The sequence below is a fragment of the Pseudonaja textilis genome, chromosome 1, assembly GCF_049901715.1.
Source record: "Pseudonaja textilis isolate UNSWEBS1 chromosome 1, rPseTex1.2, whole genome shotgun sequence".
Classification (NCBI taxonomy): Eukaryota; Metazoa; Chordata; class Lepidosauria; order Squamata; family Elapidae; genus Pseudonaja; species Pseudonaja textilis.
In genome coordinates, this window is record NC_141990.1 from 294,575,376 (window position 1) to 294,588,419 (window position 13,044).

General features: G+C 34.0%; 1 protein-coding gene across 1 annotated transcript in view; it reads right to left on the reverse strand.

The window, feature by feature from the left end:
- Positions 1-5,466: 5,466 nt before the first annotated feature.
- ATG2B (autophagy related 2B) overlaps positions 5,467-13,044 on the reverse strand; it is a 49,567-nt gene continuing 41,989 nt past the window's right edge. Inside the window, exons 35-42 of the mRNA XM_026716979.2 lie at positions 12,560-12,638; positions 12,209-12,413; positions 11,406-11,475; positions 10,076-10,158; positions 9,790-9,911; positions 9,473-9,627; positions 8,361-8,507; positions 5,467-6,429 (exon numbers count right to left, since the gene is read on the reverse strand). Coding sequence (XP_026572764.1) covers positions 6,199-6,429; positions 8,361-8,507; positions 9,473-9,627; positions 9,790-9,911; positions 10,076-10,158; positions 11,406-11,475; positions 12,209-12,413; positions 12,560-12,638 — 1,092 coding nt within the window. The 3' untranslated portion in view covers positions 5,467-6,198. The remainder of the gene's footprint in view (positions 6,430-8,360; positions 8,508-9,472; positions 9,628-9,789; positions 9,912-10,075; positions 10,159-11,405; positions 11,476-12,208; positions 12,414-12,559; positions 12,639-13,044) is intronic.

Consider the following 13,044-nt stretch of genomic DNA (forward strand, 5'->3'; position numbering starts at 1 on the left):
TTAATCACTTCTGTCAAAACTTTTACAGATTCTTTCTTTCCCTTAGGGTGTCCTTTCAAGTCTTAAAGTAAAGAAAAAGTTCTCACCAAACCGGCACACTCTTTCCGTTCTTTTTTGTTTCGGAGCTGTCCCAACTTCAGCAGCTTTAATGGCTGCCTCTTTGCTGCTGGCAAAAAGAGCTTCTCCTGGATCTACCAGGGACTTTGCAATATCCCTGGGATCGACAGGATGCGCTCTTTACACTCACCGTCTCTTCGGGACGGTTTAGATCCACTTGGACTGTCCAGGAGCAAAGATATCGGCAGCAATCTCAGACCTCCAAGATCGCATGCCGTATCGTCACAACATCAGCTCCGCCCTCCCTTTTGGATCTCTTTCTGGCCTTCAGTACCATTGCCTATGGAACTATTTGCACTTATAATCCCCATTTTTCCCCCTCTGGATGGGGTTACACTGCCTCTCAAGCATGTTGATGACATGGGCGGTCTCCTGGTTCAGCAGTCCAGGCCAGCAGTCACTAGCCCAGCTTCAACTGGAATGTCAGTTGTGGCCTTATTTGGGATGGGAGAACCTGACCACAATGGTTTATACCTCATTACTACCCACTTACCTTAGTGTAATCTACACTATTTGGAGTTGACTTTAAAGACCGCCTGGAAACTTCAGTTGATGCAAAATGTGTGGCCTGGGCATCTATTACATGTCTTTTGCAGGCCCTGCACTGGCTTCCTATTAAATTCTAGGTGCACTTTACAGAACTGGTCATTATATAGTCCTTTATAAAGTCCTTCACTACTTGATGCTGTGTTACCTGCAGGATTTCACCTCCCCAATAGAATTGAATCATTTCCATGGCAACCAGTTCTCCCTCATTTGCAGGACATTGGTAGAGGGATGAATCCTGGAAGAGCTTTTTGTGATGAAGTTGGCCCGCGTTTGTCTCCAGCATAACCCACCTTCCTGGAGACGTTTGCAAGCAGTTATTTTCAGAGGGCTTTGGAAGTCTGACACCATGCATTATTATGGTTTTTTGTTTTTTAAAAAATCTGTATTATTGTGTTTCATTATTGTAAATCAGAGATAATTTTCTTGTGATTGCAGGATATAAACCTGATAAACTATTAATATTTCTTTTTTGAACAATTAATATAAATTGTTGAAAGTACTGTAAATGTTGCTATACTACTAACATTTCTCCTATTAAAAACAGGCATATTGATTAAATATGTGAAATGACCGTTTTTCTATTTTGTTGCAATTAAATTCATTTGGACTTTGTTTAAAACATAGACCTTTAATTTTGGTGAAATACCTTTATCATATAGTTTCATTTGCTGTACCTCACACTGGAACTAATCTAATAGGAAAGACTTTGGGTGGGGCACTGGAAGTTCATTTATGTAGACAGATTGATATAAAAAATAAAACTCTGCCTCACATAAAAAATGCATTATTTCCTTGAAATGAAAATTTCATGGATAGCCAAGAAAGCAAATAGATAGATTATTGAACCAATCAAGCCAGGATTCTCATTCAAGGCACAAATGACCACACTCAAATTATTCTATTTTGGGCACAGTATACAAAGACCTAACTCTCAGAAAATTCTATTGTTGAGAAAGATAGAAAGGATGAGAAGTCGACCAGAAGCAAGATGGATGCACTAAGGTACAGCAGTGATGGGTACATGTTGGAAGAAGCTGAAGGACCAGACTGAAGTGTTTTTCAATAGTATTTTACTAACACTATATATATACATATCCTTTGATTTCTCATTGACTGTTGACAGTAAACAATGTTTGTAAGCAATGTTTAAGTCAGCATCAGATGACAATAGTAGTTGACCTATATTGGCTTATTTATTAATCCATGTCCCATCTCGCTATTCAATGCTGTACTGTAGATATTCTTGCCTTTAGGTTCACTGTCCTTTAGATTCCAATTTAATGTGTTGTATTCTGCAAATGAGATGGGCCATGCTGTTGTTCTGTGGAATATAGCAGTCTTAGTTTTATTTCTGTCTGGGGAGATTATAACCAAAGAAGTAAACCAAGTGCTAATATACTCATACAAGAACATTCACATGAAACAGTTTATGTTTATTTCAATAATGACACGTTGAAAAAGTTATGGACAGAATACCTTGTTAATATAAAGTCTCTAGTATTGAAAATGCATCAAAACTAGTGATCAATGAGCTATGCTCAAATGTAGGGAGGCATTACAGTAATTTAGAAGTATACAGAAAAATAGAGTACAACTATTTTCTATTTCCAGAGAAGCTTCTGCTTTTCATATGATTATACAGTTGCTTTGCATTAATAAACTATATACAAATGATACCACAAAAAGTAATCAACAAATATAAGTAAAAATACACATGTATATAAACAGTGCATCTGCTTGAGCAATGTGGTTTTTTTTGTATCAGAAATCCAGAAGAAGTGATTCATTATTAGTAATGAGCTAACTTGATTTCAAAATGTAAACATGATTCAGTTTTTCCAGCACATCAAATTTGCTCTCAAAAGCATACATTCTATTAGGCTGGTGATAGATGAGGTGAAATAATAAATAATCCAAGAACACAAACACCTACCTGTTTTTAGTGTTGAAAGCTATCTTCTATTGCTATGACGCTATTTTTTAATATACATTTAGCCTTAATTAACTGTTACTATTATTTTACATGTATAATACAAATAGAAAGGTTGCCTAAATGTTTCATCTGAAATAGACCCAGTTTCTTTCTTTACATTTGCAGCTGATTTGAGATACAAAATTCCAAGAATTCTTTTTATGGTTTAGTTCACTAAACAATGTCAAATAAAACGATGTTAATACAAACTAAGTATGGTTCTACAGCAAAGGACAAAATATAAATGCCTTACCAATTATGACCCATGGCTACTCTATGCATGTGAAGCTTCTAGTTTGTAGGGGATTTACTTATTTTCTAAGTGCTTTCTTTAGATAAATACACGAAACCCCTATATTTTGAATCACTTTCCACAGACAAGTCTATTCATTTGCTAATTGTATACTACTGAGCCCACCTGCTTTAAAGCTAATCACCAAGTAACACTTTGAGAGGAAAACAAATTGTTTAATTCCTACAAACTAGAGTAGGGATGTCAAACTCGTGGCGTCAGGTGACTTATCAAGACTTTTTTCCCCTTTGCTAAACTGGGCGGGTCAGGGCCATCATGTGACACATCATGTGACACATACCAAGGTTGGATACTCTTAATTTACATCAAGAGTTTTGATGTTAATTTTTTTAAAAGGAATAGTATCTAGAGTTAAAACCTGGCTTTAGTCCCAGGCCTGCAACCAATGGGTTTGTAGGAATGGGCTGTCATGGTATGTTTCAATGGATGTTTTTAATTCAGGCTCCTTTGTCTGTGGTTTGATTATTTTAATCAGTGTTACATGTTTGTAAACCACCAGAGTCTATTCAAGTGTGCGGCTGTAATAAATTTAATGAAATAATGTACAACAATCATGAACGACTCAGTGAGTAAAGCAATCAAAAGCATACCATGCCCTTATTTGTATTGTCACTTTTAGAGATTTGACCACTGCACAAGAGTGAAAAATGTTAGCTATCTACATAGCATGCATATTTTAAAAGTAAATGTTGGATTGTTTGTTTGTTTAGCACTAGAACTAAGAATCCAAATAAAGAGCTAATAAAAATTGGCAAAGAAAGTGCCAATACACAAAAGCTGACAGGGAAAAAAGCATGTCTACTTGTCCTGCATTTAAATTTCAGGACAGCCAGTGCTGAGCAATCAGAAGAATATAACTGTTTGTTTGACCATAAGCAGACGCCTCCAGGTCCCCAAAACTGCAACATCAGGAAGTCAGGATTATCGTGACCTGGTTCATCTACTGATTCAGCAAATATAATGTGATTTAGTTGTAAGTAGGACTTGGATAAAATTCATGAAAGGACAATTAACAATTAGGACATCATTATTTTTATTACAAAACAATAATTAGTAGTTACAATGTGGTTTTGGAAATTCACCAAGAAAAGTGCTTTTTTTGAAATAATCATTAAGGTTTTGATTTATTCCTATGATAAAATTAGTCCTTATTAGAAACACTCCCTGAAAGTTTATCAACTCGTGTTTCTTTATAAATCATCTGAAGTTGCAATAGGTTATGGCCACCTACAGTGATGGGATTCAAATTTTTTTACTACCGGTTCTGTGGGCGTGGCTTGGTGGGCGTGGCATGGGAAGGATACTGTAAAATCTCCAGTCAGAGGTGGGATTTGCTGGTTCTTTGAACTACTCAAAATTTCCGATACCGGTCAGAACCTGCTGAATACCACCTCTGGCCACCTAGCTAAATTACTATCAATAGTAAATGCTCTCTATAGTGCATTCCTAAATAAAATAAAACTTATTGCTTTATACTTCAGTGTTCTTGTTGATCTTACAATCACTATGGAAAGAGAATTACTGATATTAAATGATTTTATAAAGGACTTGTAATATCCAACTTAGATGATCACAACCGTGTAAAATTATCAGGCAATATTTTGAAATCATAAAAATTCATCTATGGGTAGGTGCCAAATGTCTTGGGGTTAGTTATTATCACTAATGTCATAACCATAAATATTGGATGAAGGGGATAGCAGGTTAGTATGCAATTTTCCTATCAACACACACTTTATTACTGTTTTGCTAAATTTACTCATGCACCAAGATTTCACGGCATTCTTTATTCTATTAGCATCTAAATCCACTAAATTGCAAGATATTGACAATTTCTGTCTATAGCACATGCATAAAAACATAACTGTTTGGCTACCTCCAACTAGGAGGTTTTTTAAAGTGTATTAAACTTACAAATAGCTTGTTTGAACAACAGCATATTTATTTTCCAAATACTTACATTAATAAATAGTGGAAATTTTGTTGATCAAAGATAGCTGAATTATATTTTTATCAATGCAAATACTTGAGTGGTTTTCTATTTTTGATTTTTGGTATCAGGAACCTATAGTATCTTTTTTGCATATATATTTTTACTGAGCTCTGCACAGGACTGGCTGTCTTATTGGGTTGGACACAGAGAAAAGTAGAATTTGAAGACAAAACTATTAAAGAAACCATTAAAGAAGCAGTATATTTTAAAATCATATGAAATGAATATTCTTATAGAGAAAATTGAAGGAAAATATAAGGTAAACATGCAACACCCAAAGGTTTTTAAGCTCAAACAAAAATCCATACTAACTTATACATTACCAGTATTTTTATTTCAAGAAACCACTCTTCCTTTATAGTTCCCATTTGTGTGTTTGTGCAAGTGCACGTATCTTGCAATCTTTGTTGCTATACAGCAAACCTGAATACTTTTAAGTACCATAATTCATTTTTATTGTCACTGACAATCATGTAGTATTTTGTCTTATAAATAATAAGTTGCATAAATGCTGAACTCATATTAGGATAAACCACAAAGTTCATTTTATTAACTATTTTAAAAAAGCAATGTACAGGCTAAATTCTTTAAAGTGCAAAACAACAGAACATGTCTGCAACGTTCAGATTGCTCGGATCTCCACAAAAGGAAGAATTCAGTATGTAGTCAACACAATTAATGTTCACAATTATATGAAAATGACATTATGATTAGGTATCAAGACAGATTGTCCTCTTTTTTAAGTGCTGCACGAAAGGCAAAGTAACAATCAGAAAATATTTGAAAATTCAATTAATTTTTAATATCTTGAAATGACTTCTCTCGTGTCAAATTCTACCCTGTTACAGAAGGGAACTGATACAGCCCTAAATTTGAGAATCTTTTAAAACTTACATGTACAGTCCGAGTAGCTTATGGGACGTTGTTTCAAAAGAAAAATGGAAGATTCCAACACAAAATATTGAGGAAAATATGGTACCTGGTCACAAACCAATCCACTATGGATTTGGCAACACATGATGACCTTGTTTGGCACGGACCAGCAGGTACTGGGGACATGCATTATGCCAATGACTAAAATACCAAACTTGCTTTTCTCTATGAATAATCCAGTTTTGGATATTAAATATGTTTATATGCTTTTTAAATTCCTGAGATGAGCATATGGAAAAGGTATGTCCCCATTTTAGATTACCATGAGGAAATTGTTTCTTCCAGATTCCCAATCTCTGTATTTCAAATATATTTAATATATTAATCCTCTTCAAGACGCCACTTCTGAGACTCCTCCTGACGTACATCAGGCCTTATCTGATTCCTCATGCCTCCTAAAACATTTGATGTTGCTTCTGTTGCAACTATTAGTGGTTTTACTACAGTTGGCGGAATCTGGCGGAGAACTCCTCCTACTGCTCCAGTTACCCCTCTGTTTTCATGTTCACGAGTAGCAGTTTCATAAATTGTATGTGCCGTATCTGTAATCCCCTGGGAAAATTATAAACATACAAAACAACATAAGTGGAGTTGAACAGTCTTGTCTAATAGAGTAACTTCTCCAAAAACCATTCAGAGATTTAGATCAGCAGTTTTCTAGGCTGAGGATCTCATTCAACAAAGCCTCTCAGTTTCACCTGAGAGCTGGCACTGCCCTCCCATACGGAGGTAATAATACAATTAATCAACATTCTGCAACACTATTGTTGATTGTTTTTGAGCAATTGAGATTAAACAAACTATTTTCAGAGGGAATTCAAAAAGAAATGAAAAATGGAATATATTTTTGCGGAAAATCTTTTGCAGAGATAAAAAAAAAAAACCAGGCGTGACTTTAATGAATCAATGCAGATTATGAAGTAAAAGATAATCTTACAATAGTCACAACCTACATTGGGATACAGAAGTATCCTTCCAAAAGATTAGAGGTAAAAAAATATCTACTGTTTAATGGATGCACAGTATACAAATCTTTTGAATGTTTTCCTAGAAAAGTAAATATAAGGAAATAACACTCTCCAAGGCAACACATGTCAAATAAAAGTATGATACTATTTCTTGCACATATGAATTATTTTATTTATTTATTTATTGGAAGAGAGGGCCCAATTACTCCATGATTTTTTTTTGGGGGGGGGGAGAGATTAAAAATTCTATAAAGCTCTTTCTCAAAAATATTCAATTTTATTTACACTGTAATTTCTGTTCCCTTTGAATTTGTTTTCTTTTTTTAGCAATAGCAATAGCACTTAGACTTATATACCGCTTTATGGTGCTTTATATACTTATATACCTCTCTAAGCAGTTTACAGAGTCAGCATATTGCCCCCAACAATATGGTCCTCATTTTACCCATCTCAGAAGGATGGAAGGATGAGTCAACCTTGAGCGTAGTGGGATTCAATCTGCAAAATTGCAGGCAGATGACAGAAGTAGTTTGCAGTAACTGCACACTAACAACTGCGCCACTTAGACTCTTGTTATTTCATTAAAAATATAATGTTATTAAGAAAAATGAAAAAAGTACAGAATAGAAAATAAACAAACTAATGACTGATGCTAATGACTAATGACTGATGGATATGTGAGTATTCTTGTTAGCTGCTGTAAACTCGGACCGGAAAGATCTCAAACCCCACATTTTTTTGGCATATATATTGATGGCATCGTTCCTTTTGGGGATGAAGGAGTTAAACACTACTAGTTTGTGACTAAAGTTACTAGAATTTTCAAATCAGATTTGGTGTAAGGGTAAATCTGTTATCAAACCTTTCTAATCATAATTAGAAATGTTATGTATTTTTGACATTTTTGTAATATTATAGGAAATGATGTAAATAAAGCAATCATCCTGGAATTAAAAGGATGTTTTTGCAGACAATTCATGCTTTTGGAGTACTCTGAAAAAAAAATGAAATCTCAAAAACGCTGAAGAATAAATGCTTATACTGGAATGATAATCTTAGACCTGTAAATTGAGACTGAATCCTGACAAGATTTAGACTTTGTTGGTTGGGTCATTTCTGAGAATGGATTTGATAAATTTTTCTCTATGAGTCTGCATTCTCTTAGAGTTTATATGCAGTTTGGGAGTGGCTTCCAGAGGCATTTTGTCACTGAAAGTTGACTACTGGGGTTAAAATATTATTCTGGTATATACACTATTTATCTGGTATAGCAACTATATATTTACTAGCTAAGGACGAATAGCAACTATCATCCATACACTGCTAATTAGTCATCAAAAAATGTTTTATTTCAGCTTTTCTTTTCCATTCCTCCCATGTTTTTATTATTTTTGATATTGTTTTCAATTTAATATTTAGGAGGTGAATATAAATATATCTCAAATTATAGCAAACAACAAGGATACAATCTACCAACAAAAGAAGAGATTTGTTTGTAATTAATTTACACTTTACCTCTTTTAAAACACTGTATGCTTTTGCCACACCCTCACGAAGATCCACAGGCTGGTAAGCTAGACGACGAGAAAGTCGTTTGATCTTCTTTGTCTCATTTAAGCTAGGGCCAGGGGAGACCATGTCATAAGCTGTTTCTGCAGCTGCCTAGTTCAATTTCAATACAAAAATAACAATATATCATTAATAGAACAAAGAATAAACTAATGATTTATGAATTATAACTTTACTTCATCCCTAACATGCTATGTTAATGCCTCAGGACTTAAGATGTGTCTTAATGTAACACATCATGTAACATTGAATATAACATAATATAACATTTATAAGCCATGCTTACAAAAGTTATTTATAAAAGTTCAAAATTTGGGTATTAAAATTTAAAGGGAACAACTATTTTCACAGAAATGAATTCTATTTGAATCTTGTTTATTAAGGATGTCAGTTACAAGACAGTTGTTCAAAATACATTCATTTACTGCACAATCTAGGAAGCTGTTATGGTCTTAAAGAGATTAAATATCATGTGGAAATTTTTATTTATGTATTTAACTGATTTTTTAAATTGCCTGCTTCTAGAGGGTTAAAACAATTTAAAAGCCAATAAAAATAACTATGTTAGAAGGAACAAATCAGATGTATTACACCATTGCTAGTGCTTAGAAAATCATACGTAAATATAACTCTCAGAGCCTGTTGGAAGATACAGTCCAAAACCAGCTTTCTGCTTAGTTATCTGGCCTTTGTCAACATGGACCTGATATAACAGGTATCCCATGCTATAACATGCATCCCATGTAGCAGTGAAAACATTAAGATTTCCTCCTTTTCTCTACTACTTTCCATGTTGTCTATCAGCTCAATGATAGGCATTTGTCTGGTTTTGAATAAAGTCAATCTAACAAAAATCTAAACCATTCGTACATTGTTCCAAACCCTTGAAGTTATTCATTACAGGCTAGAACTTCCCTTATCCAAATTAAGTAAGTGACAGACACCTTAGTTTGTTCAGCTGAAGGCTTGTACGTTCATGTATGTTCTAATATTTTATGTGCTTCAAAATAAACCAAAATTAGTCTTCAATTGTCAGCAAGTATAAATAGAAAATATACCTGTATGGTCTGAACCATTCTGTTTGTCAGTTCTAATGCTGCCATTGCAGTAGATGTACCAAAAGAAGCTGCTCCTCTCTGGAAGCCCCTCACAATACGGCCATCTTTTCGGTATTGCTCTATTGGTAACCACACCAAATCTTTTAGGCCCTGAACTGAATCAAAGAAAGAATATTACAAATAACCAATAGGGCCAAGTGTTTTTTCTTTAAGCAGATATGAAAAATTGCTTCATATATATATTTAAACTGAAATGTTCTTAATAATACAAATAATAATAATTTTGAAAAAATGTCGAGAATATTTTACAGCCTTACCTAGTTGAATTAATGAATGAATTGGGCCAACACCTCCAAGAATACCTGGTAACTGGTTCTTTCTGATGTCATTAAGCCATTCAGATAAGGCATAAGAAAACAGCTTATCCACACCCAGCAACCTATAATAAATAGTATTATTAACCCAGACACACACACACACACACATACCTAGTGATATTTGAAAATTAAGAAAAAGAAAAGATGTGAGAATTAAACTGCTTTGATTTGTTTTGTTTTGTTGTAGAAGTTAACTATTCAAATAAATATACTTAAATAAGCTTACCCATGTCGATAACAAAGTCTCTTCAGTTTTAATTCTGAGCAATTTAACTGAGCGAGACCAATCAGAATCCCAGCCAATGTACCCTGAAAATTAAATATGTTTAGTTCATCTATAAATTCATCAGAAACACAGAGAAAAAGAAATTCTTCAGTCTGCTTTTCACATATTATGCCTATTTCCATTTAATAGTTAACTGTGGGTAAGAAATGTGGGTGGATTCTATGAAGAGTGGGCAGGTACATGGATCCTGCGAATGGGGAGGCAAAAAGAAAAAAAAGATGGTAGCAGCAGTGATTTGCAACCTCCTCCTGTCTTTCCCATTGGGAAGGCAGGGAAGGTTGCAAACGATGATTACATGACACTGGGATGTTGCAATGGCTGTAACTTTGCAGACCAATCCTCCTCATTCAGCTCTGTTATAACTCTGAACATTTGCTGAATGGGTGGTTGTACCTTGAGGACTATCTGTAATGGAAATCCAAAATAAGCCCAACTTGGATTTTTTTTTTTAATATAGTAACTTTTTTGTGTGTGATTACTTCTCAGATATTACTTCCAAATTCTGTATGTATTATCCTCCTAGGGAACAACCACTTTCTAAGGAAGATAGGCTTGCTTCAATTTTATTGGCTTTTTGGAAATTGGCCAAAATAGAACTTCTTCCAGAGAGTTTTAAAAAAACTAAATAGAACTATAGGAATTGGTATATTGTGGCGTGGTGGCGCAGTAGTTAGAATGCAGTACTGCAGGTTACTTCTGCTGTCAGCAGTTCGGCAGTTCAAGTCTCACTGGCTCAAGGCTGACTTAGCCTTCCAATCATCCAAGGTTGGTAAAATGAGGACCTAGATTGTTGGGGGCAATATGCTGACTAAACCGCTTAGAGAGAGATGTAAAGCGTTGTGAAGCGGTATATAGGTCTAAGTGCTATTGCTATGCAGTATTATCCCAGCATAGATGCTTCATTTCTGCAAACTGACCATGTGTCCTAAGATCAGTGGCCTAAAAAGTTAATGAATAAACTGGAGGGAAAGCAATTGATTTGAAAGGGTCTCCCTGCCAGGTTGGCAAACGGAGCAAATATTCCAGCAAACAATATGAATTCTTTATTACAAACAGGAAGTTCATTTTTAAAAAACAGAAGTTTTCAAAAATGTTTGGTTAAATTCTTTTTTGTGTCATTAAATTTCTAACTTGGTGCAGAATTATTGTAATTCAGCTTTGTATTATATCAAGATCTGAAAAACTATTTGGTATATTATTAAAGCAGATATGAATCCACATCATTAATGGAAGGAAGATATTTTATCTGACAGCATAAGGTTTAACAAACCTGATCCATAGACACATGTTTACCATGATAATCAAGACGTATTGGGACTTCTGATGTAAATCGAAACTCTCTGAAAAGAAAGAGAAGTGGTTAGATGATACACAGAAAAAAGCTCAGGAGAAAAATGAGAATGGAAAATAAAGACAATATTTACAAGTATCACAATCTTAATCTCTAGAGTCTAGATACACTTAGAATGAGCAGAATAAGTGGCTTTTTTAAACATAATCTCCAGCTTTTATTATTATCTAAATAATCTGAGGTTTAGATGATTAAATGTTACAGAAGTGGCTTACATCTACTAGAAATGTAAAGCAAAAGGTTGGTTGTAACTTTATTCTGTACTCCATTGCACTGAAAAAAAAGCAGAAGTCACTGCTTTTTTTTCTTTTCTTTCCATACCCTTGCATTTCTTCCTCCTTCTCTCATTTCCCTTTCTTTTCTGATCTTTGTTTTCATTTAAATTTCCTATTACAGGACACTTTAATAAAAGTGAAAATATTATCATAGAGAGGTAAATTGTCCACTCTGTTGAAAGGGAATATTTAGCTGTGATTATATTTAGCGTAACTATATATAGAGAATTCATGACTATAAGCATCTGAAAGAAGTCAATTGATTTTACACGCAAGAGTGCCAAAACGGAGCTTTTGAAAAAGTAACATGAGAAGAGACAGACATTTTAGAGTAGGGGTAAGCAACCACCCACTAGATAGTATCCCTCCTATTTGCAACGCACTGAAGATCAAACAGCAAAAATTCAGAAAACAAATAAAGGTTTTCAGCAGGTGTCCAAAGTGTACCTGAAAAATATTGGCTGATCACTGAACGATGCCTCTTCATGTGAGAGATTATGGTCATCCCCATTGAGCATATCCACGGAATCAACACTTCCATTCTGACTTGATTGCTTATGTAATGAAAAAGAAATGACTGGATTTGGTTCTTTGAAACCACTCTGATGCCTGGGCAAAATACATGTTACTTCAGGACCAGGAGGCTTTTTAACTGCAAATAAAATAATTGATATTAAAATCCAAGGCAAACAAATAGTCATTATTTCTACATAGCTGTTTTCAAATTAATTATATATTTATATAATTCATACAATTTAGATTGAATGCCTATGTATGATTTTACATCAGAATATTTACCCTCAGGATCTGGAGTCATTAGGACTTCTACTTCTGTTGATAGGCTAGTGAAAAAATCCTTCAAGAAAAACAAGGCATCCTACAAAATAAAAAGCAGTATATACTAAGAAAAGGAAATCATTACATTGTTCATTATGTGATCATATGTAGAAGTGGAAAATAGTAATAATAGTATTTACTAGTTATAGTAATACATAGTATTAACAACATTAGTACTATTACTAATTACTATAATACTAAATAGTATACTAAACACTAATATTTAACTAACTAATCATTTGTCAGGTGAAATTTTTGAATATAAAACCCAAAGTACTGTATTATTAACAATGAAGTTTATCTTACAATCGTATGTATTTGAATTCCATGAGCATATGTCTATGTATATGTGACGCACAAAACACACCCAATACATAACTACTTGTACTTTATTTTGCAAAAAGAAAAATATCTATATCCTACAAAACTGTCTATGTTCCAAAACA